Source organism: Podarcis liolepis (assembly GCF_965112155.1).
Source record: "Podarcis liolepis genome assembly, chromosome: 2".
In the NCBI taxonomy this organism is placed as follows: domain Eukaryota; kingdom Metazoa; phylum Chordata; class Lepidosauria; order Squamata; family Lacertidae; genus Podarcis; species Podarcis liolepis.
The window spans coordinates 127,638,174-127,664,160 of NC_139555.1; the positions used below are offsets into that span (position 1 = coordinate 127,638,174).

A 25,987-nucleotide genomic window follows, 5' to 3' on the forward strand; every position below is an offset into this window, starting at 1 on the left:
TCTCCTTACGGGGGGGTCTCTTCGTCCTCCCCCCTCTATTCCCCCCCTTCTCTCCCCCTTTACCTCTTGGTCCTCCGCCTCCCTGGCTCCGGATTAGTCCGCTTTCCTTGTCTGCAATAGAAAGGGCGGGGGGGGGGGTTTCCTCCACTGACGCCCCGGCTCCTCCCCTTTCCTGGAAACTTCCGGCACATTCAGCCGCGACACTTCCGGTTCCTTTTGGGATGCGCTTGCCCCTAGAGATACGTCCGCAGAGCAGCCTTTCCCTGTGTTGGGATGGGAAGGCGAGGGGGCGGCGCTGCCTCGGGGGCTCCATGGGGGCCTGGCCCCCCTCCCTCCTCCTCCCCACAGCAGGGGACGAGATGGCGGCCAGGGGGGGGGCATCATATCTGGGGGGGACCTGGGTTTGCGGGGAGAGAAGGAGGTGGTTCTCAATCTGCAAAGAGGGAGGCTGGGAGGGGAGAGGCTGAGTGAGGAGGAGGGAAGGGCTGCCCCTCCCCCTGTGGGTCAGAAGAGTGGGGGAGGGGCGGACCCAGGGAAGCCAAAGGGGGGTCCCTCCCCCCCCCGCCCAGGGGGGTCCTCTGTGAAGCCCAGAGATGGACCCAGCCTCGGGGGTGGGAAGAGACATGGGGCTGCCTGAGAGAGAAGGGGCGCTTCCTTTCCTCTCCCCCCTCCTCCCCCCAGGCTCTCCTGCGCCCAGAGACCCCCTTGGCCCGGCAGGGAGAGGGTGGGGTCCCCTTCCGCCATGAGAGGAGTGCAATGGGGTTGTGAGGGGGGGGGAGAGAGAGAGACCCCTTTCTGCCCCCCTCCCAAGAGGGTCCCCGTCGTGTCTCTGAGGGGCGAGAGAGGAGGAGCCCCTCCCCCCGCTGCAAGGGGGTTGTGAGGGGGGGGAGAGACCCCTTTCTGCTCCCCCCCAAGAGGGTCCCCGTCGTGTCTCTGAGGGGCGAGAGAGGAGGAGCCCCTCCCCCCGCTGCAAGGGGGTTGTGAGGGGGGGGGAGAGAGAGAGACCCCTTTCTGCCCCCCTCCCAAGAGGGTCCCCGTCGTGTCTCTGAGGGGCGAGAGAGGAGGAGCCCCTCCCCCCGCTGCAAGGGGGTTGTAGGGGGGGGAGAGAGAGAGAGACCCCTTTCTGCTCCCCTCCCAAGAGGGTCCCCGTCGTGTCTCTGAGGGGCGAGAGAGGAGGAGCCCCTCCCCCCACTGCTTCTTCCCCTCAACGACTTTTCCCGCCTTTTCCCAACTTCCCGCCCTTCGGGATCTGAGCCTCGCCTCAGTTTCAGGCGCCGAGGAGGCAGATTCCCCGGGATCCCTGCTTCCTGAGGGGATTTCTTCTCATTCGCCCTGATTTCTGCTCATATATCTGGCTTTTGCAGCTTCTCTCTGCTTCTGTATAAAAAGCCCCTCACCACCTCCTGCATCCCATACAGTATGTAAAAGTCTGATTTCTTCCCATTTGCTGTGTATAATTCTTCCTCCAGGACTGTTCTTCCTTCCTGCCAGTGTCACTTCCAAACTCATAATTCTTCCCTCACTGCCCTTAAATAGCTGCTTGGGGTCTAGTTTGGGGCCTGCATAAAGAACCTCTTTTTGTAGCCTTTCTAGGCCCTTTTAACCATGGATAGGAAAATGTTGCACCCGAGCAGGGACGAAAGGAGCCAAACGACACCAAGAGGTTTAATCCAGAGAAAGAGCTTTTTATTCTGCCATGGGGGGGGGGGAGGGGAGCAAGTGTGATAAAGTCACAAAACAAGCACGAAGTTCACAGCCATTGCACAGTGTCGCCCTTGAGCCAGTGCCACCAACTGGACTCATCCACTTCAGCCCCGACTGGGCCAGGCGAGCTGGGTAGCACTTCCAGAGACCACCTTCTGCACAGGAACAGGTCAAAGTGCTGTGGACTCACAGCTTAAGAGTTGTGAGCACCGGATTCACTCCCACCAGAAGACAGTCGTCGCACAGCAGAGTACAGCAGACTCTATAAACAACTCGGAGAGCAGCTCTGTAGAATATCTTCTTTATTCTATCCACAACTATTATACAACTATATACAGAGCTAATTGAGGTCTAAGCATAAAGAATGCTAAACCGCACTGAGTGTCTGCAGCTGCTCTTAGCAGCAACCTTATCTCTACACACGATCTCTAACACTCTGTCTCTCTCCGACACAATGACTGACTCTTTGATGTGGTGCTGGAGCAGAATAAGTAGAGAGCAGAACACCGCCCCTCCTCTCTGGAAAATCACCAGACTCATCAGGAGATTCTTGGATATGGGAGGGGTGAAATCTCCTCATATATCCCCTTCCAGTTCCCTCCCCTTTCTCCTCCCATCTGTCTCCTGAGCATGAACAGAAAGTTCCTGTCTTGGGACCATTTTTGAACCCTTCCCAGGAAAGGGGGTGAGAAACCAGGGGGTTTCAGAGTGTTCCAGTTATGTTTCATTCTCGTGCTTTGGCATGGCTCCCGGACAGAAAGTAAGTTGCAATCTGGTTTTAGCAAGGCCAAAGGCTCTGAGAAAACAATGGACTCTGTTCCCTACCTTTGTTGCAGTCTTTTAGTTACAGCAAGAGGAATATGCTTAGCTAATGCTTTTTGTCTTAGAGGAAATGCAGTTTTAAAAATGCTTGAGGCGAGGCTTTGAGGCCTGGCTGGGGGGGGGGATTCACAAATAGTTTTTAGGGTTTGGGGGGTAATCCTAACTGACTGTCTTTGTGTATCTGAAGAAGTGTGCATGCACACGAAAGCTCATACCAAGAACTAACTTAGTTTGTCTTTAAGGTGCTACTGGAAGGAATTCTTTTATTTTGACTATGGCAGACCAACACGGCTACCTATCTGTAACTGTCTTTCTTCGTTTCCATTTATTCTTTTGCGTGGGGACTGGCCAGATTGAAAACCCCCACCCCATTCAAAAGAAAGACTAGCAAAAGATTTCAAAGGTGGAATTTCCAAAAGATGGCACTTTGTCCTGGATTTAAGACTCATGGGCTTTTTTGGCGTTTATTTGGGGCCTTGTCTAAAAAAAAAAAAGCACTACAATTTTGGGCTTGTCCTGGTTTCTACTTTTTGAAATATGGCAACCCTAATTATTCTGGGCTCTGCTTGAACGGAAACTCCCTTTTAGAGCTTGGTTGGTAGAGCATGAGACTCTGAATCTATGGGTCGGGGGGTGGAGCCCCACATTGGGCAAAATATTCCTGCATTGCAGGGGGCTGGACTAGATGACCCTCGTGGGTCCCTTCCAACTCTGCAATTCTAGGATTCTACCATGTGTAGAGGAAAGATCATCTTCTTGTGGGCAGTGGAGGAATGATGTAATGTTGGTTGGTGGGAACTGTTCTTGAGTGTTGCCTTGTCACACACATGCAACACCACAACAGTCCTGTGAAAGGAAGGGGGGAGCATTTCTGCAGGCTGATGTCCATCCATCCATCCAGCTGCCCAGGCCCCAGCACCTCCCCCTAACAGCGAAGGGTCCCAGTCTGGAAATCCCCCCTTCCTGCTGGAGATGAGGCAGTGAGGGATTCCAGACAGACAGAGGCGTCCTTGCTCTGGAATTCCCTTGCCAGCAGGGAGACTTCAAAAGCCCCCCCCCATGCCTCCCCCTTCCCTCATTTAGGAGGGAGACTTCTCATCTTGTGGTTGGGTCATTTCAAATCCAGTTTTTCTCTCTCTCCCTGCAATTTTAATACTGTTGTTGGTTTCCTTGTTTGAATTATTCCGTTCACGACTGATATTTCACACAGCGTTTGTGAATGAAAAGCAATTCTGGCTCTTGTGATCCCTGCAGGCTATTAAGTGTCGTTCTAACCTCCCTATTGCAGGTGGAAAGAGGAATGTGGGGCTTGCTTATAATATCTTAGGGTGGCAGGATTAAGATTTGGGACTGGGACTTTCCAATTCAGAGCCACTTTTTGCATGAGATTTCTTCCAACTACTCGAGGAAAGTATGTCTGAGGTTTATGACAGAAATAAATTATTACGGGTGAATTTAATGGAGTAGGATCACTGGACTATGACAGATCACTGAGGGAAAGTGTCTCAGAAGAAAGCAAAATACCAAATACTTTTTTGATATGGTTACAACAATGGATCTACTAGATCAGGGGTCAGCAGATTTTTCAGCAGGAGGCCAGTCCACTGTCCCTCAGACCTTGTTGGGGGCCGGACTATATTTGGGGGGGAAATGAGCGATTTTGGCCCGCCCACAAAGAGGCCTGAAGATGTTTGGCTTTACCTGTCCCAGTTGTCGTCCCAATAGCCCCAGTTGGGCTTCTCCAGCCAGGTGCCAGGGCAGGGCAGGAGGCTGCGTTGGCTGGTGAAGACAGAAGCAGCAGCCCTGGCGGAGCCGCGGACGGAGGCAGGGGAACCGGGGCGTTGCTGGAGCTTTTACCCACCAACTGCTGCTGCTTCCCAACCCGCAAGCGGCCGCTGCAACAAACCGCCTGAATGCCATGGGAGGAATGAAGGAGGGAGGGGGTGATGAAGAAAGCATGTGAGGAAGCGACACAGAGTAGGGGCACAGAAAAGGAAGGAAGGGCGGACTGAGGGAGAGGGAGGAGGAGCAAGAGGAAAACGCAGCAGCAGCCGGCAGCCAGTGTCACACCCCCTTCCCAGCGCCACCCTTCTGAGGCAGGCAGGCGGGTGAGCCGACTCCCCCCGTTGATGGCACCCGGTGTGGGACAAGATTGCTCCTCCCTGAGGAGAAAAGCGCCGCCGTGTGAGGGAGAGGGAAAGAACGTGCATTCTGGCAATCCACGTGGCGATTCCTGGACCGTCCGCAGGCCGGATCTAGAAGGCAATTACGCCTGATCCGGCCCACAGGCCTTAGTTTGCCAACCCAGATGCTTGGAGATTCAGACCCCCATTAGAACAAGAGTAAACATGTTCTTCTGATTCAAAGGATTCTGCGGGAAGAAGAAACATGATCTGGATATTGAAGGGACTGCCTACAGGATTAAAGACTGTAGAGATCCAACTGTCTACTTCTTGAGAATACAGACATTTTAGATTTGGAAGGGTTTAATAATGTTTTCGGATGGCATGCATATATATGGTATGACAAGGTAAAAGCTCAAAAAGTTTTAAAAAATCATATTGTTAGGAAAGCATTATATCATGTTTGGATTAGATATAAAGATTTGTTGGAAAATAAAACCCCAAGGTGGTTGTCACCAATGGAGGCTGTTACGGAAGGGGGGGGCATGTCTTCTTCACTACAATATATTTGCTCAATTTCTCTAGGACTCCATCACCCCTCCCCTGTCCTCCATAATCTCTCAAGTAATCCTGTCAAAATCACTCTGCCAAACCTTTCCTCCGGGCAATGCCAGGTGACAGACTACGTGTACATGGACCATTGTCTTCTCAGGATGTGCTTATCTGCGCATATCTCCAGCCCTCTGCATATTCCCCCCTCCCTCCTCCATATGTTAATCTGTGTAACCCAAACTCTTAATGTATTCATGATGTAACTGGGATGTATTTTGCACTGTATTCTGGGATATGGAGGGAAATTTCAAAAGTTCATGTCACCCCTTTCTGGCTGTTCAATCTCGCCTTGAACCTGTTGCGCAATAAACTTGGATCTTCTGCAGTTTGCTCCTGCGTCCGGCTGAGCTCATTTTTCTTCCGCAGGGACCCACGGACTTAGTCCAATGAGCTGGGTGGCAGAGTAACCCCGCACCCAGATTTTAGCCGTAACAGTTGGCGCCCCAACGTGGGGCTTGCGGTTCTCCCGAGCTGCTGACTGGGGGCCCCGAAATCTTCAGCCGGCTCCAGGCCATTTTGCCTGGGAAGATCCTTTTGGACCCCCAGCCATCTTCTGGGCGGTAATCGAAAGCCCTAGGAGTTCAGCCGGGGAGCAAAAGAGGGATCCAGCCGGCTTATTCATCGATCCCGGGATCATCATAGAAGACGCGTGAGTATAAGGAAAAAGGAAAATCCAGTGGGAAGGGGGTGGAATCTCCTGGCAACTGAATTCTCTGCCCTCCTCTCTATCACTCCTTCTTGCCTTTCTCTTGGTCCGGTTAGTGAGAGAGACCGTGGACCGTTGCTCAACCCGAAAGGGGGGTTCTGAGCTCTATCTCTTTTCCTTAAAATCTCCAGCCAGCCGCACCAATTGGGAGCCCGAAAGTAAGACGGAGAGACCCGACTTGAAAGATAGCCGACTCTCCGCAACGGGCATCCCAGTTGAAAGCAAGGGGTTGGAGCTCTCGTTCCGAACTTCCCGAGCGCCCTTACGGAGGGGGCAGGAAGGGGTCTGGCTTTCTGTATCAATCCCAGCCGCACCGGTCGGAGCTACGTACCACGTGTATCGTAAGCCCGCTTCCGAAAGCAAGGGGGATTTTCGATTCAAAATTCTATCCAGGGATCACCCGATCTGGCACCGCATGGTGCGGGCGTCCAGTAGGGCCCCTTTTCCTGAGATGTGACGATAGGTAGGAGGTTGCCAGGAGGGATAGCCTATGAGGAATTGGGCAGGACCGGCAGAGTGGAAAGAGACCCCAGGTTATAGGAAATAAGGAAATAAGGAAATAAGGAAATAGGAAAGGGAACGCAAGGAACCGGATAGCTAGAGCTCTCTAAAACCCACTAAGGAAGTTGCCAGGCAACTAGAAGCCCCTTCTCTTCTCTTCTTTACTATACGTCCCTGTACTAAGCATACCAAACCCCTAGACATACCAATCCTTACAGACCCCTTTCTTTCCCCCTTTTCTGTCTAGACACGCGTGAATCATAAAGGGGTACCCAATCAACCAAGCGTTGTGAGCCCTGCCAGTTTGATTAACTGGTGGTGTGTTTAAAGAGGCAAGGAGGCTCATAAAACCATGTGGGACCTTCCTACTAATTTCACTTAATGAAGCCAAAGGGAGTGGCCCAACTCCTTGCAATAACCAACTAAAGGATGAGAATATATATGTTTACATGTTGTCTGTTATGTGTGTTGTCTGTTAATACATATATGAGAATATGTATGTTTACATGTTGTCTGTTATGTGTGTTGTCTGTTCCTTCTGTCTCTGGCAGACTGCCTTTCTTAAGTGTGCATAGTTTAAACTGCAAGCTTGCTTCAAAATTTTAAATCTAAGGAAACCATGCTGGACCTTAGCAGTCCTAAATAAGACAAAAATTGAGAATGTAGTGTGCAAATGTTTGTTATTTGAGAGGGGCTCCAAAAGAGAATTTTCCTCCCAAGTGGTAAAACCTAATGTTTCTGCTGCAAAAGCCTAGTTGAGCCAATTGCTCTCAAGCTAAAATGCAGTGTATGTATTTCATTAAGCATATGCCTATGAAAGTATGGTGTTCCTTCTAAGAAAATTATGTGAGTCCAGTTTTAACTTTGATTTGGTTATTGTGAGAGTTATATTAAGGCTCCTGATATCAGTCTCTATAAGACGTCCTGGCCTCTTTTCTTAGAAAATGCCCCACCCCTGTTTCATTCTGTCTCTTTCAGGGTTTTTTCCCCCTTCTCCTTCTTATTCTGTGAAAAAGCTTAATATGGAGGCCAAATGGCCAAAATACTGGGAAATTTTGGAACAAGAGGGGGACAAACTGAAATTACAGAGTTATGAGAAATTGAAGTCTAAAGTACGAGATTGGCTCCATTATTATCAAATAATGGAAGTGTGTAAACAGGACAGGAAAATTGGCTTCCAGGTGGAGAAATCAAAACTAGAAACAGAACTGTTAGAACCCACTACAAAGAATTTGTCAAGAATGTATAACTTGTTGCTGAAATGGAATACACAAGATGAAATTGTTAAATCAGCTATGATTAAGTGGGCACAAGACATTGGTCATAACATTATGTTTGCTGACTGGGAACAGTTGCGGACCACCGGTATAAAGTTCACGGCATGTAATGCCTTAAGAGAGAATATTATGAAAATGATTTACAGGTGGTACATGACCCGTCAAGCTTGCAAAAATTTATCATTTGCCCGATAATAAATGCTGGAAATGTAATGAAACTGAAGGTACTTTTTACCACCTTTGGTGGACGTGTCCGAAGATTAAGGCTTTCTGGGAAATGATATATAATGAAATGAAAAAGGTACTTAAATGTACTTTTCCCAAGAAACCAGAAGCCTTTCTCTTGGGCATTGTCGACCAAGTGGTGTTAAAGAAAGATAGGACTTTTTTTATGTATGCTACTACAGCAGCAAGAATTCTTATCGCAAAGTATTGGAAGACACAGGATCTACCCACTCTGGAAGAATGGCAGATGAAGGTGATGGACTATATGGGACTGGCTGAAATGACTGGCAGAATCCGAGACCAAGGGAAAGAGACGGCGGAAGAAGATTGGAAGAAATTTAAAATTTATCTTAAGAAATATTGTAAAATTAATGAGTGCTAAAATGTTGAGGTTATAGAAAAAAGGGGATTGCAGCTGCAAAAGATCAAGTAAAAGAAAAGAATAAGGGAAAATTAGATAAATTTAAGGGGGAGGATTTGCTGAAACAAATTTGGAAATTCAGGTGTAGAAAGGGGAGGTATGGGGAAGTCGGTAAAGTAAGGTTTAAGAAAAAAGGATTTGAAATTATACATCTGCCTATCTCCCATTCCCACCACCCTTCTGAGTAACACCCCTCCCCACCTTCTCACTATATAGAAGGATCTGGCAACTTCTGTTTCAGTGTATCTGAAGAAGTGTGCATGCACACGAAAGCTCATACCAAGAACTAACTTAGTTGGTCTTTAAGGTGCTACTGGAAGGAATTTTTTTTATTTTGACTGAATTACAACATATTCCAATTACGTTAGAGTATCAAAAAATGTTAAAAACATTTGGAAATATAGGGGAGGATGAAACTTTCACTTTTACGAAGGATTTCAACCATAAAGAGAAATGTTTTACCTAAGATACTGTTTTTATTTTAAATTACCAATAATAAATAATACAAGCTTCTTTAACGAATGGCAAAGAGATATTTAATGATTACTCTGGCGGGGGGAAACACCAAGAATAAAGTATAAAATTTTGATAGATGCTAAAAATAGAGGTGGCTTTGCACTGCTAGATTTTCTACTACGAGGCAGCCTCTTTGTGTTGGTTAAAAGAATGGATATCGTTGGACAACACACTATTGCTGGATACTCAGTGGAATCTCGGTTGTTGAACGCTTCGGAAGTTGAACGTTTGGGGCTTTCAAACGCCAAGAACCCAGAGGTGAATGCTTCCATTTTTGAACGCAATTTGTGAATAAAATTATATACAGTGGTGCCTCAGGTTAAGTACTTAATACATTTCAGAGGTCCGTTCTTAACCTGAAGCACCACTTTAGCTAATGGGGCCTCCTGCTGCTGCTCCGCCGCTGGAGCACGGTTTCTGTTCTCATCCTGAAGCAAAGTTCTTAACCTGAAGCACTATTTCTGGGTTAGCAGAGTCTGTAACCTGAAGCGTATGTAACCCAAGGTACCACTATATTAATAAAATTATCTATATATAAAGCAATTGAAACACTTCCCACACTGTTGGGTTGAAATAAGCGAAAGACGAATGGCAAGGTGTCATACGGGAGGCATCTCTCGAGCAAGTCTCGGAGGGTCCCTTTTATTGAATATTACAGCATTTCCACATATGTGCTTGTTGCTGATTGGTTCACATGAATACAATGCAAGGGTTGAATATAGGTATTAATCATCAATAGATTAAAGGGTGGGAAAGGGAACACAGAATTGGACAGGCGTGAAACCTCCTTATTAAACTATTAACTAGTGATTGAGTATCAAGACTTAAACTATTACTAATGATTGATTTTGCATGACATGAAAGAACATAACAATTGTGTTCCGTAGATGTGGTCAACAATGCGTTAAGAACAGGTCCTGAACTCAATGTGAACTGATCAGAACATTCCCAGACCCATGCGTAGAGGCAAAAACATCCCAACATCCATCCCAGCACCACACTCCTTCCATTCAAACCATTTTAGATTTTTCAGTTTGTGGATTGTAGGGTTTCAACTCTTAAAGCTTTTACTCCTTGCGAGTCCATTGATGGTTTCTAAGAACATCAGGACTGAAGCTCTATGTACGCTCCATATACGTAAGTGGTTTTCCCTTTTTCAGTTCGCTGATGTTTGCTAAGGTTTCCACTTCTATTGACGCTCCTTCCACACTCCATACATTTATTTGCTTGTCTCCGAGTGAGTCTGTTGATGTCGTCTAAGTTTCCTGTGTGTGAAATTAGGGTTCCACTCTGAAAGAAACTCTTTCAACTCTCCATACATTTAAATGGTTTCTCCCGTGTGAGTCCGTTGATGTCTTCTAACATTTCCAACATTGGTGAAGCCCTTTCCACACTCCTTACATTTAAATGGTTTCTCCCCTGTGTGAGTTTGATGATGGATACTAAGTGCTGCACCATCAATAAAGCTCTTTCCACATTCCATGCATTTAAATGGTTTCTCCCCTGTGTGAGTCCGTTGATGTTTTCTAAGTGTTCCACTGCGATTGAAGCTCTTTCCACACTCGGTGCATTTAAATGGTTTCTCCCCAGTGTGAGTTCGATGATGGGTTCTCAGCTCTCTTCTCTCAATAAAACTCTTTCCACATTCCATGCATTTTAATGGTTTTTCCCCTGAGTGAGTCCATTGATGTCTTCTTACTGCTCTATTAGAAGTGAATCTCTTTCCACACTCCTTACATTCAAATGGTTTTTCCCCTGTGTGAGTCCGTTGATGGATTCTAAGTGTTCCACGGTCAAGGAAGTTCTTACCGCAATCCATGCAATTAAATGGTTTCTCCCCTGTGTGAGTCCGTTGATGGATTCTAAGGCTTCTGCTAGTAGTGAAGCTTTTTCCACAATCCATACATTCAAATGGTTTCTCCCCTGTGTGAGTTTGATGATGGATACTAAGTGCTGTACCATCAATAAAGCACTTTCCACATTCCATGCATTTAAATGGTTTCTCCCCTGTGTGAGTCCGTTGATGTTTTCTCAGTGTTTCACTGTGACTGAATCTCTTTCCACAATCCATACATTTATATGGTTTTTCCCCTGTGTGAATTCGAAGATGGTTTCTAAGTGTTCTACTAACAGTGAAGCTCTTCTCACACAGCATACATTTAAATGGTTTTTCCCCAGTGTGAGTTTTATGATGAATATTCAGTCCTCTCTTTGTACTGAAATTCTTTCCACACTCATTCCACAAACATTTAAATGGTTTCTCCCCTGTGTGAATCCGTTGATGGATTCTAAGGTGTCTACTTTGACTGAAGCTCTTTACACATTCCATGCATTTGAATGGTTTCTCGCCCGTGTGTGTCTGTTGATGTTTTCTAAATGTTCCACTATCGGTGAAGCTCTTTCCACACTCCATACATTTATATGGTTTTTCCCCTGTGTGGGTTCGTTGATGGTTTCTAAGGTGTCCAATCTGACTGAAGCTCTTTCCACACTCCTTACATTCATATGGTTTCTCCCCCGTGTGCGTGTGTTTATGTATACGAAGGTTTGAACTCCAACCAAAGCTTTTTCCACACTCCATGCATTTAAATGGTTTCTCTCCTGTGTGAGTCCATTGATGTTTTCCAAGGGTTCCACTGTCAGTGAAACTCTTCCCACACTCCATACTTTCAAATTGTTTCTCCTCTCTCTTTTCACAATCCATGAATTTATATGGTTTCTTCGTTATTCCCATTGGAAATGGCCCTCCAGAATTTTGACTGCCTTCTCCATTGTCTTCTTTCAACAGGGAGGAGCGAGGGAAAAGGAAACCTAGGAAGAGATGAAAGGAATAATACACACATCAATTAGCATCTGCTCTTATTTTGACGTCTCGTACATTCTTTCCTGTCCTCCATATGTTCCAAATTTTTCGGAAAGACAGATGAAATAATGTTAAATAATGGTAATGCATCATCAGCCTTTCCTAACCTTTAATTAAGCATTAATGAAGCAGCATTATCTTATAATACGGTTGAACTGTGGGGTTTATGTTTTATAAAAAGTGGTTTCTCACAGGAACGGGAGCTGCTCTGTGTTCCATGAACCTGGCCAATATTAATCAGGGTCCTAAATTCATCATGAAGTTCTTCATCTGCTGCACTATAATCCTCCACCCCTTGGGCCACATTTTGTCCCCTTTGACCTCTAGATCTTTATTCATCACCTGCACATTCCCTTTGGCCTCAGGAGGTCCATACTGACCATTTTGGGAGACCCATATGTAAGTCTAGTGCAGTGTTTCCCAACCTTTTTTGGGCAAAGGCACACTTGTTTCATGAAAAAAATCTCGAGGCACACCACCATGCCAGATGGGGAAAGGTCACTTTTTACTTATGTAAAAAAAAATAAAAAAATAGTAACTTCCAACGAATTCTGTAGGTCTTGTTTCTTAATCATTAAAGCTGCATTTGGGAAGGATTCGTAAGGGCGCACAGCAACTCAGTCCCACCAACTCCACAGCAGGGTTCTCAGGTTCAGTGAAGGGCTCCCTCAGGGGGGCACATATATACACCTGGGCTCCCGAAAAGCTACCGCAAGAGCCCTTCAGGAGTTCACATAGCGCAGGCCTGAAGGCTGCAGCTTCCCACTTAGCATCCCGCCAGAGGAGGAAACCTCAAGTGGTCGACCTGTTTTTTCCCCCTCCCGCCTCCCTTTCGGAGCGCAGAGTTTTGAAGGCCGGCATCAACTCCGTTTTCCCGTATACTTCCCGCTCGAACCGAGGGCTGGGTGAAGCAAGGGCGGCGCTGCGCGTTTTACCTCCACGGCGCAGGGGCTCTGGCTCGCCTTCAGCCACCGCACGACAGCGCTGGCTGCCACTTCGTCCTGCAGCAACAGCTCCAAAACAGCCGCCATGCCCACCTCTCTCCTCCTCTAGCACTACCGCGCGGGCGAGCCTCCGGGGCGGGCGCACAAGGAGCGTGGGCGCCACCCCTCGACGCCGTCCCAAAAGCCGCCAAAAAGCCCTAAAAAAAGAGGAGCAGCAAAAAAAACACACCACACACGGGGGGCCTGTTCTAATTCGCTTCTAACTCCGGGTTAGCACGCAGCGCGTGGAGGATGGGTGGGGAAAGAGAGAGGAGGCGCACTGATAGAACGCCAGGCACGGGGGCCGCCAGGGAGAGCCAGCGCGCGCCCCACCCCGGACGCTCGCGGCCACCGCTGTCCCTCCCTCCCAGGGAAGGCGGGATTAGAGCAAGCGCCCGGGCAGCAAGAAGCGCGCGCGCGCCGGCCCTGCCCTGGATCCCTCAGAACCGCCAGTCTCTGGGAAAGTGGCCGTGGCTTCAGAACTCTCAGGCAGCAGCGCCCGCCGCCCGGCAAGGCTTCCCATTGGGAGGCGCAAATGCTTTAGTGGGCGGGGATTGGCGCAAATATAGGCAGGGCGGGCTGAGAGGAGAAGCCGCCGCCGAGGAGCAGCGGCACCAGCAGCGTTTCCTCTCCCCCCTCTCCTCCCGTGTCAACAAGCGGGGCGCCTGCGCCGGGGGTTTGCGCGTCAGGCAGGCAGCCAGGCAGGCAGACGGCGAGAGCCCCGCACTGGGCGGCCTCTCCTCGCCGCCGCCGCCCCGCCTCTCGCCGCCCGCCTCGCCCGCCTCCCTCCCACGGCACACCAGGCAACGTCTGGCGGCACACTAGTGTGCCGCGGAACACCGGTTGGGAAACACTGGTCTAGTGACAAGGCTTGGTGCTTGTGGTCGGTTGAAGGAGTGCTCAGTTGGAGAATGTTCTTGGGGTTGGACCTCCATCTCTCAGCCTTGCATTCTTGAATGGAGAGAGCTGGAGATGCAGAAGGAAAGCAGCTGGAGCCTGACTGCTGGGAAGGCCAGATTGAGACACCCACCCCAATTATGATTTATAATAATTATATGCCGCCGGGTCTCACACCTGCCTCCTGACACTGGCTTATCTTAGCGGAGATTCCCTGTCCAGTGCCTCTCTCACTGTTCTTCCTCCTTTGCCCTGGGTGGCCAAGGGCTTCTGGATATTCTAGCTCTGCTCCAACTGGGGATTATTTATTAAATTTCTATACCTCTTTTCATTTGAAGATCACAAGATAAAAATATGTGTGACACTGAAAAAGGTGAGTATTAAAGGTGAATAACACTGATTGTGGGAAAGAATAGAAAGATGATGAAACCCGTGGTGTGTCCAGCTGAATGTAATATAATAAGAATAAGAATAAGAATAATGAAGTGTAAAGAAGAAACCAATCTTCAAATCAGTTTCATATTCCCTGGCTGTATTTCTCAGCCACAATTGTGACTCGGAATCTTAGCCACACTTTATTCTAGAATATCAACTGGATCTCTTTGTAATAGGAGCCAGACATCCCTGGGATTTCATCCAGACATTCCTTTAGTGTGGGCAGCAGCAGCAGCGGAGAAAGGAAGGAAGCAACTTTGGGGACAAACCATTTCCTTCAGAAGGTCTTCCCCAGCGGCCAGCAGGGTTGATATACTGCTCAGTGGGGACACCTTGGCTTTATAGTGTTAGGGTCTGGATACCAATCACAATCCCTTGGAAATGTCTCAAGAACCCTTAAGATCCAATTTCACCAACTCCCAAGTAACACTGAGCCCTAGAGGAACCTTCTATGCTGAGTTGAGGCACCTCTGGCCCTCCAGATGTGGTTGGACTCAAAGGACCACCTGCCCAAGCAAGGATGGCCCATGGCCAGGGAGGATGGGAGTCTTATCTGGTGGGACAAACTTTCCCCTTCTTCCCCCTCCCCTGAAAACGCTGAATATCTGTATTTCGTTTCCTCCTTCCTCCGTGATCTCCAACATCTTCCTGATACAGTCCCACCAACTGCACACATTCCCAAATCATCCTGCACCATTGACTTCCCGAGGCGGCTGCATTGTGTCTAGGAGACTGGCAATGGGACAGCACCTTCCACTGGATGAGAGGATAGAGGGTTAAATCAGGGCTGGCCAACTGGGACTCCGCTCCGTCCCCTCCTTGCCCCTCCCTGCACCTCCTGCCTGAGGGGGCTGCCTCAGTTTCCCTAGTGGGGGAGCAGGCCACAAGAACAACCTTCTCTCTTCCCCCAAAATACAGGAAACACGACAAAGAAGGCATTGGAGTGTCACCGTGGAACATAACAACAACAACAACAACAACAACTGGTTGTAAGTCACTTTGGGCTGCCCTGGGCAAGAGAAAGAGACTAATAGATTAAATAAATAAATAACAATAACTGAAACTGCAGTACAGTGGTACCTCGGGTTAAGTACTCAATTCGTTCCGGTGGTTAAGAAAGTGTTCTTAACATAATGGGGCCTCCTGCTGCTGCCGCGCCGCTGGACCACAATTTCTGTTCTCATCCTGGGTTAGCGGAGTCTGTAACCTGAAGCGTATTTAACCTGAGGTACCACTGTAATAATAATAATAAGGCAGGCTCTTGAAGGGGGCACGGGAACCCACCCATTTCCATAGCAATCTTCCCCATCCCTTATATCCCACAGATTTAAGAGATCTGATATAGTGGGAATAATGGAAACCTGGCTGAAGGGAGAGGAGGAGTTGGGCCCAGGTGTCTCTGGGGGGGGGGGGAGCCCTTTAGATGCTTCTGCACAGAAACCCAGGCATGAGGGAGAGACTGGAGTTGCCCAGAGAGAAGCCTCAAAGGGGGGGGAATAATAAAGGGGGCTTCCTCCCTTTCCTCTCCCCCCCCCCATGCGTGGACTCGCTCTAACAGCCCCCAGCGCCCCCTGCAGCTCCTGATCTGGGACTTGAGGCAGGGCAAGGACTGAGCTTCAGGGGAGGAGAGGGTGGGTGGATCGGGGCTCCTGCTCAGGGATCTCTCCCTGGTCTACGCGGAGTCATGGCAGATTCCTGGGCAGGAGGGAGAGGTCAAGGCAGGCGGCCCCCAGCCCCTCTCTCTTTCTCCAAGATGGCTTCCCTTCCTCCCCCAGGGATGCTTCCCTTCCTCCCTCCACCTCCGAGGATCCCCTTTCCCCAGAGGCCCCCCTGGCCGGCTCAGCCTTCCTGCCAAATCTCTCCCCATCCCAGGAGGGAGACGGGGGGGGTCTCCATCCAGGCCTCTCTCGCCCCCATTAACCCTTCCATGGACTCCCCATCTCTAGACAAAAGGGACCCACCAAGCTGTGTCTCGGCACCCGCACGGAGTCAAATGCGCCCCAGGGATTTCTGCCAGGGGGAACCCAGAACTCGCAGAGGGGCGCGGAACTGGGGCCTCGGCAGTGGCGTAGCGTGGGTTGTCAGCACCCGGGGCAAGGCAAGTAATTTGCGCCCCCTAACCCGTGGATTTTAGCACTCGAGTCTCTTCCACTAGATTTCTCCCAGGCCTCTGGTTAAGTGGGAGGGTTACTGTTTTTGTTTGATACTATGTTATGTATTTTTGTGTTCTTATATTGTAAGCTGCCCCTGTGATCCTCAGAGGAAGGGCAGCATAAAAATTAAATAAATTTTAAAATTGAGACAAACACTACTGTCAGGGGTTTAGGAGCAGAGGCACGGGCAAGGGAGGAAACAGAGAGCGAAGGGGAGGAGGCAGAAGAAAAGATGAGTGATGACGACGACCCGAGATCTCCTAGTCTTTCCAGTGAATCAGAGGATTCACAGAAAGGAGCACCAGTGGCCAGGGCAAGGGGGGAGTCTAGGGGGGCACCCCAGGAAGATAGAGCCAGAGGGGACTCAGGGGAGAGCAGCTGGAAATCGGGACCAGCGTCACCGCCAGGAAGCAGGGAAGAGGAAGGGAGCCAGGGGGGAAGCGCTGGCAGCTCACCACAGGAGGGAGGGCATGAGTCAGGAGTGGCCACACCTCCATCGGGGAGCGAAGAAACGGTTAAGAGGAAAGTGGAAGGTTGGGCGCGCGCGCCAAGTTCAAATGCAGAGGAAGGCGGCGCAGTAAGCAGCCCCGAAAGAGAGCCAGGTCCTAAAGCCCGGCGCAAGGAGACAGGAGGGTCCGGGTCAGCGTCAGAAGAATCCCGGAAGGAAGAAACCCCGGGGGGTAGAGGGACCCAGAGGAGGACAGTCAGGCGGAAAAGGTGGAGCAAGGCTAGGATATTAAGTTGGTGCACACGGGGCGGAGACTCAGACGGAGCTTCGCCGATCTAGCTACTAGACGTAGAGTTGCGCGCAGCAGCGTGAGAATGGAAACTGTAATTCAATAAAGACTTTTACTTAATGATCGCTGGCTAGCGTGATCCTGTGTGAGCTAGGATCTTCAAGCAGCTCTGACAGTAAGCTCCGTCTCCCTCTTGTGGGCATCTACAGCCTCGAGGAGGGGAGAGAAACAGGTGCCTACTAGCGAGCTCACGAACGGCAGACGACATGACGGCTGAGCAGCAGATAGAGGAACTCAGAAACGCAGTGGCACAACTGAACGCCGAGGCTCTCGCATCCAGGAAGAGAGAGGAGGAGGCAGCTGCCGCCTGCAGGGATCTCCAGGTCAGGTTAGACGTGCTGACAAAGCAGACACCCCGGCAGGAGGGAATTGGGTTGGCGAGACGGACAGGCGGGCTGGTCTCTCACTTCGATGGGAACCTGCAACAGTATCCCAACTTTAGAGCCGACGTACTGTGCGCACTGCAACTGCTGCATAAAGACTTTAGAGATGAACAAGAGAGAGTGGGATTCATTATGTCCCATTTGCATGGGGATGCGAAAGCATGGCTACGCAATTTATGGAGAGATAAGGATCCGGCGCTCCAGAATGCAGATGCCTTTATTAAAGCGATGGATGGGTGTTTTTTATCAAGTATTGACGTGGATCTTGCACGGAAGGAGGTGCATGGGCTGAGACAAGGGAGGGCCAGCGTCAGGCAGTATCATGCCCGCTTTTTCGCCTTGGTCAGTGCCCTGGAATGGGACAGAGATTCGGCTCCTGTAAGAGACCTCTTTTGGGAGGGGCTGCACAACTCGATTAAAGATGAGATCGCGAGGGGGGAGAGACCCCGAACCACCCAGGAGGTCGTTCAGAGGGCACTGGCAGTGGGGGTGAGGCTGGAAGGACGTCCGTGGAGCAGGGACGAAGGGCGTGAAGGGCGCGAACCAGCCAGGGGCCCCTCCTTCCTTCCCAGAGAAGCAGCGCGGGCGCAATCCACGCCTCCGCCAGGAGGAGGAGCCGAACCTATGGAGGTTGGAGGTGCAAGGGCTCAGTCAGCAACCAGAGCCCTAGCACCGGCAGCAGTGAAAGCGAAGCCTCCTAGAGGGAACAGGAAGTGTTACGTCTGTGAAGAGCCAGGGCATATGGCAAAAGAGTGTCCCCAGAGGCTCCACAAGCTTACTGCAGCCTCGGCAATGGTGACTGCAGCACCGCAGCAAGGGGGACCACAGCAGGGAAACGACGCAGTCTGGCTGGAGGAAGAGGCCCTGGGGCCCAGCCAGACGTGTTAGTGACGCAGTCCCCAGAGGTTTTACAGCCCGTGAACCCCCTCCCGCCCAAACCAGTGGTGAGGCTCACCGCATCTCTCCAGCTGCCCAATGGAATCACCACTGACGTGCCAATCACCATTGACTCAGGCAGCAATGCGGACTTTATAGGGCAGGACTTTGTCGACAAACACGCTATACAGTTGCTGCCGGCCACACTGCCCCTGCAGGTTGTCACGGTGGATGGCAGGGAGTTGCTAGGGGGGCAAGTGGTGAAGCAGACGCCGCCCATGGCGATGCGACTTGGAAATCACAAAGAAATCATCAGCTTCAATGTCACTCAACTATCGGATACGCCCATTGTATTGGGAATGAGTTGGCTGGACAAGCACAGCCCAACGCTGGCTTGGTACCAGAGGCAGCTGATCTTCGGCTCTTCCTTTTGTGCTGAACACTGCATCGTGCCCCGGCAGGAAGGAGAGGAAGAGGAGTCACAGCTGCTGCTAGGCACGCTGCAAGCGATTCCCCACAAGTACGCAGAATTTTTGGAAGTTTTCTGCGAGAAGGAGGCGGACAGGCTGCCCCCTCACAGACCATATGACTGCAAGATTGACCTGCTGCCGGGGGTGGCGCTGCCTAAGGGGAAACTGTATTCCATGTCAGAGGACGAGCTGCAGGAACTCAAACAGTTCATAGATCATAATTTGGAGCGCGGTTTCATCCGAGAGTCCAAAGCAGCGGGGGGCAGCCCAGTATTCTTTGTTAAGAAGCGAGACACGCCCCAAAAAAGACTGGTCGTGGACTATCGCATTTTAAACAATGGGACCAAGCCGTCGGACTTCCCCATGCCCCGAATCGACGACCTCCTGGCGAAGGTGCGGAAGGGAAAAGTGTTCACCAAGTTAGACCTGCGAGGGGCGTACAACCTCATTCGTATGCGGGAGGGAGATGAGTGGAAGACGGCCATGTTCACGCCACTGGGTACCTACGAATACAGAGTTATGCCCTTTGGATTGCAAAATGGCTCCCACGTTTTTCAAGCTTTCATGCATCACGTGTTGGCGGGACTTCTCTACAAGACGTGCGTCTGTTTCTTAGATGACATCCTGATCTTTTCGGAATCGCAGCAGGAGCATGACAGACACGTCAAGGAAGTGCTGACCAGACTAAAGCAACATAGGCTCTACGCCAAGCTGGAGAAGTGCCAATTTGACGTGACGGAGGTGGATTTTCTGGGCTACAAGTTGTCTGACAAGGGGCTCGCCATGGACAGCGCCAAGGTTCGCGCGGTATTGGATTGGAAGAGTCCACGCAACCGGAAGGAGGTCCAGAGGTTTGTCGGCTTTGCGAACTTCTATCGCAAGTTTATCAAGGGCTTCGCGATGCAGACAGCGGCCATCACAGACACGCTTAGCTCCAAGAAAAAGAAGTTCGTTTGGACAGAGGAGGCGGAGCAGTCCTTTCAGGCACTCAAGCGTCTCTTCGCGTCGGAAGAGCAGCTGCTTCACGTCAACCCCAGCAGGCCGATGAGGGTGGAGACAGACGCCTCGGACAGAGCCGTGGGGGCGGTCCTGCTGCAAAAGGACCAGCAGGGGGTGTGGCGACCGGCAGCGTTTTACTCCAGGAAGCTCAGCAAGTCCGAGCAGCACTACACCATCTGGGACAGGGAGTTGCTGGCCATTCATGCAGCGTTCAAAGCGTGGAGGCACTTCCTGATCGGCGCCAAGCACACGGTGCAGGTTTGCACGGACCACAAGAATCTGGAGCACTGGCGCACGGCACAGTTCCTAAACCAGAGGCAGATACGTTGGGCGGAGTTTTTTGCGAACTTCGACTTCCGCATAGAGTATGTCCCGGGGGACACTAACATCATGGCGGACGCCCTCTCCCGTAAGCCACAGTATCTGGAGGACGCAACGCCAGCGGCCGCCATGCACATCTTCGCACCAACAGTATGGGCGTGCGCCGCGGCCACTGTGGACCTGGAGGCGGTGCGACGAGCGTTGCAGGATGACTCCTTTGCGCAAGCAAAGATGGCAGAGGTGCAAAGGGGCACGGCTGCGGCCGACGGTTTCCAGCTACGAGATGGTTTGCTCATCCGTAAGGGGGCCATCTACGTGCCGGGAGACGACCTTCGCGCCAAGGTGCTGCAGCAGCTGCACGACGCGCCCACGGCCGGGCACTTTGGCAAGGAGAAGACGGTGGAATTAGTAGCCAGGGATTTCTGGTGGCCTGGAATGAGAGGGGAGGTCGCAGACTACGTGGCGAGGTGTGACACCTGCCAGAGGGCCAAACCAGTGCACAAACCGCCGGCCGGACTGTTGGAACCGCTGCAAACTCCGGTCGAACCTTGGGAGAGGGTGGCCCTGGACTTTGTCACGGATCTGCCCAGCTCGAGGGGCAAGACGGCAGTGCTGGTGGTGGTGGACCTGTTTTCCAAGATGGCGCATTTCATTCCGTGTGCTAAGGTGGCCACGGCGGAGCAAACCGCCAAACTGTTCATAGACCACGTGTTCAAGGTTCACGGTCTGCCACGGTCTATTCTGTCCGACCGGGGGCGGCAGTTCATCTCGAATTTCTGGCAGAAGCTGATGGGCTTCCTGAACGTCAAGATCAACCTGGCGTCGGCGAGACACCCGCAGACCAACGGGCAAGCAGAGCGGGTCAATGCCATCATGCAGCAGTACCTGAGATGTTATGCAAATCAACAGCCTGCGACGTGGGTGGATTACCTGCCGCTTGCCGAGTTCGCCTACAACAACACGAAGCACGTGTCCACGGGGGTCACGCCGTTCTTCGCCAACAACGGGAGGCACCCCAGAACCTTCCCGGGACTGGAAAGAAGGGGGGAGGGGGAGCCGCAGACAGCAGATGCGTTCGCGTCGGAGCTGCAGGAAGTCCACGATCAGCTGAGGCGCCACCTGGAGCTGGCCAAACACGCATACAAGGTACAAGCGGACAAGCACAGAAGGGTTGGCGAAGAGCTCCACGTGGGAGACTGGGTTTGGTTAGCAGCCCACGCAGTGCCGGCCAGGTCGTTGGCCAAGAAGAAACTAGGGCATAAACAACTGGGGCCCTACCAAGTCGAAGAGCAGGTCAACCCGGTAGCTTTCAGACTGGCACTTCCGGAGGGTTCCAGAATGCATCCGGTATTCCACAGATCGGTGCTCACTCCCTACAAGGCACCGCACAGGTTCCAGGAACCCGGAACAGCGCCGAGTCCGGTCAGAGACAGAACAGGGCACGCGGGAGTGGCACAGAAGGAGCGCATCAACGAAGTCACGGAGATTTTGGACTCCAGATGGGGGGAAGAGGGGGTAGAATACTTTCTCGCCAAGGAGGGCACCCCGGCCAGTGCGAACAGCTGGGTGCCTGGCTACGCCTTGGACGAACCTCTCCTCAAAGACGAGTTTCATGCCCTCTTTCCCCATAGACCTATGCCAGCAGACTTTTTCGACGACTGGCTTTTCACGCCCACGCTTTCGGCCAGCACTTTCCGGGGGTTCGACTCGGACGAGGACCCGACACAAGACGTCCGTTCCCCGGAGGGGTCACCCTCGGGATCTGCATCAGAACCCTCGTATTGGTGGGACGATAGACCAGAGGAGCAGTTCCGCAGACGGTGGCTGGAAGGCCCAGGACGAGCAACACCGCCAGGAGGAAGTGAGGGAGAGGCGGACATGGACGTTTTCGGGGACGACCCTGGTTTCGAGCACGGCGGCACAGAGATGGAAGCGGAGGTGACCGACGAGAGCAGGGAGGAAGACCCGCGAGACTTCAGATGGAGGCCCGCCACGGGAAGCGACAGATATCCGACGTTCGTCCCTTTGCAACAGCAGCCCCCAGCTCCAGCACCGGAAGGAGGGGAGGGGGGAATGGGGGGCTTCGAGGGGGGGATGGATGTCAGGGGTTTAGGAGCAGAGGCACGGGCAAGGGAGGAAACAGAGAGCGAAGGGGAGGAGGCAGAAGAAAAGATGAGTGATGACGACGACCCGAGATCTCCTAGTCTTTCCAGTGAATCAGAGGATTCACAGAAAGGAGCACCAGTGGCCAGGGCAAGGGGGGAGTCTAGGGGGGCACCCCAGGAAGATAGAGCCAGAGGGGACTCAGGGGAGAGCAGCTGGAAATCGGGACCAGCGTCACCGCCAGGAAGCAGGGAAGAGGAAGGGAGCCAGGGGGGAAGCGCTGGCAGCTCACCACAGGAGGGAGGGCATGAGTCAGGAGTGGCCACACCTCCATCGGGGAGCGAAGAAACGGTTAAGAGGAAAGTGGAAGGTTGGGCGCGCGCGCCAAGTTCAAATGCAGAGGAAGGCGGCGCAGTAAGCAGCCCCGAAAGAGAGCCAGGTCCTAAAGCCCGGCGCAAGGAGACAGGAGGGTCCGGGTCAGCGTCAGAAGAATCCCGGAAGGAAGAAACCCCGGGGGGTAGAGGGACCCAGAGGAGGACAGTCAGGCGGAAAAGGTGGAGCAAGGCTAGGATATTAAGTTGGTGCACACGGGGCGGAGACTCAGACGGAGCTTCGCCGATCTAGCTACTAGACGTAGAGTTGCGCGCAGCAGCGTGAGAATGGAAACTGTAATTCAATAAAGACTTTTACTTAATGATCGCTGGCTAGCGTGATCCTGTGTGAGCTAGGATCTTCAAGCAGCTCTGACAACTACAGAACAATTTCATAGCAACACAGCAAGAATTTCATGACATAGTGTATGTTATAGTAAAACAGTAACATAGTCTTCTTCACAGATACTTTGTGTCTTAAGACAGGAGTGGTAGTACAGTACAGTGGTACTTCGGGATGCGAACGGGATCCATTCTGGAGCCCCGTTCGCACCCTGAACAGAACGTAAGACGCGACAGTGCAGCTGTGCGTGTCGTGTTTCGCCGCTTCCATGCATGCACATGATGTCATTTTGATCGTCTGCGCATGCGTAAGTGGCAAAACCCGGAAGTAACACGCTCCATTACTTCCAGGTCACCGCAGAGCGCAACCCGAAAATACTTATCCTGAAGCGTATTTATCCCGAGGTACGACTGTACGAACTTAATCCGTTCCGGAAGTCCGTTGTTAAACCAAAGCATTCTTAAACCAAGGCGCGCTTTCCCATAGCAGCAGGGGACTCAATTTACAAATGGAACACACTCAAGAAGAAGAAGAGGAGTTTGGATTTGATATCCCGCTTTATCACTCCCCTTCAGGAGTCTCAAAGCGGCTAACATTCTCCTTTCCCTTCCTCCCCCACAACAAACACTCTGTGAGGTGAGTGGGGCTGAGAGACTTCAGAGAAGTGTGACTGGCCCAAGGTCACTCAGCAGCTGCATGTGGAGGAGCGGGGAAGCGAACCCGGTTCCCCAGATTACGAATCTACCGCTCTTAACCACTTCACCACACTGGCTCAACAGGAAGCGAAACGTGTTCTGCTTCCAAGGCAAAGTTCACAAACCAAAACACCTACTTCTGGGTTTGTAGTGTTCTTAATCCAAGTTGCTCATAAACTAAGCTGTTCTAAGCTGTTGTAGCATAGCAGCTAGGAGACTAGATTATGAATCTGTTCAAATCTCACTAGGTGAACTCTCTCCCCGCCACCAACCTCCAGCTTTACTTACCTTTGCTGGGCTGTGTGCAAGCCACACATTAAAAGGACATGACTTCACCCAAAGTATCCTCAGAGCTGCAGTTTTCTAAGGATGTTATGAATTACCAGGATACTTTAAGGAAGTCAGGTGCTTTTACTATCCCTTCAGGATTGAGATTAGTGGTTGGGGCCGAAATTGCGTGCGACCAACCCCACAACCTTGCATGCACACCCACTGGCAAATATCCCTCCTCAACTGATCCAGGCAGACCAGCTGTAATCTGCTTATTAGCCCCACTGCACACACCAAAAGAGGAATCAGATGAAGGAAAGAAAGCTATTTGTATCCCGATCTAGGCACCTCAGCACATGTCTGCTTTATTTTTTATCATATTTATTTGTTGCTCTCGTTGCCAAAATGAACGAGGTCTTGGGCTGCAGAACAATGCGCTAATTAGTCTTCCAAGGTTGCTGAAAGATAACAACTAAACAATGTGAATGAATGCAGGAAAGCACTATACAAAGTTCAGTACAGTGGTACCTCGGGTTACAGACGCTTCAGGTTACATACACTTCAGGTTACAGACTCCGCTAACCCAGAAATAATACCTCGGGTTGAGAACTTTGCTTCAGGATGAGAACAGAAATCGTGCAGCAGCGGCGCAGCAGCAGCGGGATGCCCCATTAGCTAAAGTGGTGCTTCAGGTTAAGAACGGACCTCCAGAACAAATTAAGTACGTAACCAGAGGTACCACTGTATTATTATTATGCATTGAAATTTCAAGTCACAGGGAGGCCACCTGTGGCAAAACTTTGATTGGTAATACATTTGGGACAGACCTAAGAAAATGTTTCTTCACATAGGGTGTAATCAAGGAACCACATGTACACCACCCTGTGTTCCATTATGGAAGAAAGGTGCTTAATACAACCTCTGGTTGCGAACGGGATCCATTCTGGAGCCCCGTTCGCAACATGAGCAGAACGCATACCACATCTGCACGTCTGTGTGTGCCGCGATTCGCTGCTTCTGCGCATGACGTCATTTTGAGTGTCTGCGCATGCGTGAGCGGCAAAACCCAAAAGTAACCCTTTCCAGTACTTCCAGGTCTCCGCGGGACGCAACCTGAAAAGATGTAACCTGAACCGATCATAACAAGAGGTAGAATAAAAAATACATATGTGGTTATGATGACCACAGGCTAAGATTTCTTTAAAAGCCGATTAGGGCTAAATGGGATCCTCAAGATTTCATGCCACTAAATAGTTACGAGGGGAGGCTGGCAACAGCCAGGGAGAGTGATCACCTTCATAGACCTGCCTGTAGGCCTATTGGATGCACCTGTCTGCAGGAAAGCTGGCCTTTCGTCTGATCCAACAGGTTTCTTCTTACCTCCTTAATTTCTACTGAAATTCTCCAAGTCACTGTCTTTCAACCTAATGTGCCTCAGAAGGTTGTTTTGCGGATAAATTGGGGAATGGAGAACCCTGTACACCACCTTTGAGTTCCTTGGGAGGAAAAAGTTGGAGGGGAAAGAAAGAAAGAAAGAAAGAAAGAGAGAGAGAGAGAGAGAGAGAGAGAGAGAGAGAAAGAACATTTTACCAGTGGCGCAGTGACAAAATTCATTCTACATCTACTTCCTTTGAAACTGTTGCTTCGTGTGTTATGAAATACACAGAAGAAAGAGATTGCTGTATAAATACGATTTACTAAAGAGAAAACAACCCCCTTTTAAAAAATATATTTTTTTAAAGGTGGGGGGGGGGGATGGAGAGAAACCTACAGCTGTTTAGAATAGGACCTATAATTCAGAAAAGGAAATCTTTTTACAGTTATCATGACTGCAGCTAAAGAGGAAGTGCAACCCAAATACAGAATTACTACTATGTTTATCATTATCATTATTTATACCCCGCCCATCTAGCTAGGTTTCCCCAGCCAGGGCAAAGGAAAGTATGTTCGTGGGAAGGCGCTCGGCAAGATTTGAATGCAAAAAAAGAAGAAGATATACCCAAACAACAAGATGAGATGGTCGTCATTCGGGGAGGGGGGTTAGATTCCTGCGCCCTTAAACACACCACAAAATCAACAGGTACAAATTTCACCTGGGGCAGGTGGGTGGGAGGGGCCGGA

The 25,987-nt window shown here is 50.7% G+C and overlaps 2 protein-coding genes across 4 annotated transcripts in view; both read right to left on the minus strand.

The window, feature by feature from the left end:
• The window catches only part of LOC310701445 (uncharacterized protein), a 79,970-nt gene that overhangs the window by 53,734 nt on the left and 249 nt on the right, over positions 1 to 25,987 (minus strand). For 2 of the 3 annotated variants that reach the window (XM_083492281.1, XM_083492280.1), the window contains exons 2-3: positions 25,247 to 25,362; positions 15,166 to 15,319 (exon numbers count right to left, since the gene is read on the minus strand). The gene's annotated coding sequence lies outside the window, so the exon portion shown is untranslated. Of the gene's footprint in view, positions 1 to 63; positions 164 to 15,165; positions 15,320 to 25,246; positions 25,363 to 25,987 lie in introns of those variants that run through there. The other variant, XM_083492285.1, reaches the window with a different exon arrangement.
• LOC310701575 (uncharacterized protein) lies at positions 9,505 to 25,908 on the minus strand. The gene is made up of 2 exons (XM_083492694.1): positions 25,866 to 25,908; positions 9,505 to 11,718 (listed from the first exon to the last, which is right to left on the minus strand). The coding sequence occupies exons 1-2, from the start codon at positions 25,891 to 25,893 to the stop codon at positions 10,229 to 10,231; spliced, it is 1,518 nt and encodes a 505-aa protein (XP_083348820.1). The 5' UTR covers positions 25,894 to 25,908; the 3' UTR covers positions 9,505 to 10,228.

Bases quoted from the DNA above. Each gene is read 5' to 3' on its own strand.
- LOC310701575 (XM_083492694.1), bottom strand. From the start codon at position 25,893: ATGACGACCATCTCATCTTGTTGTTTGG. The intron at 11,719-25,865 runs GTATATCTTCTT...ATCTCTTCCTAG, and splicing joins CATCTCATCTTGTTGTTTGG to GTTTCCTTTTCCCTCGCTCC.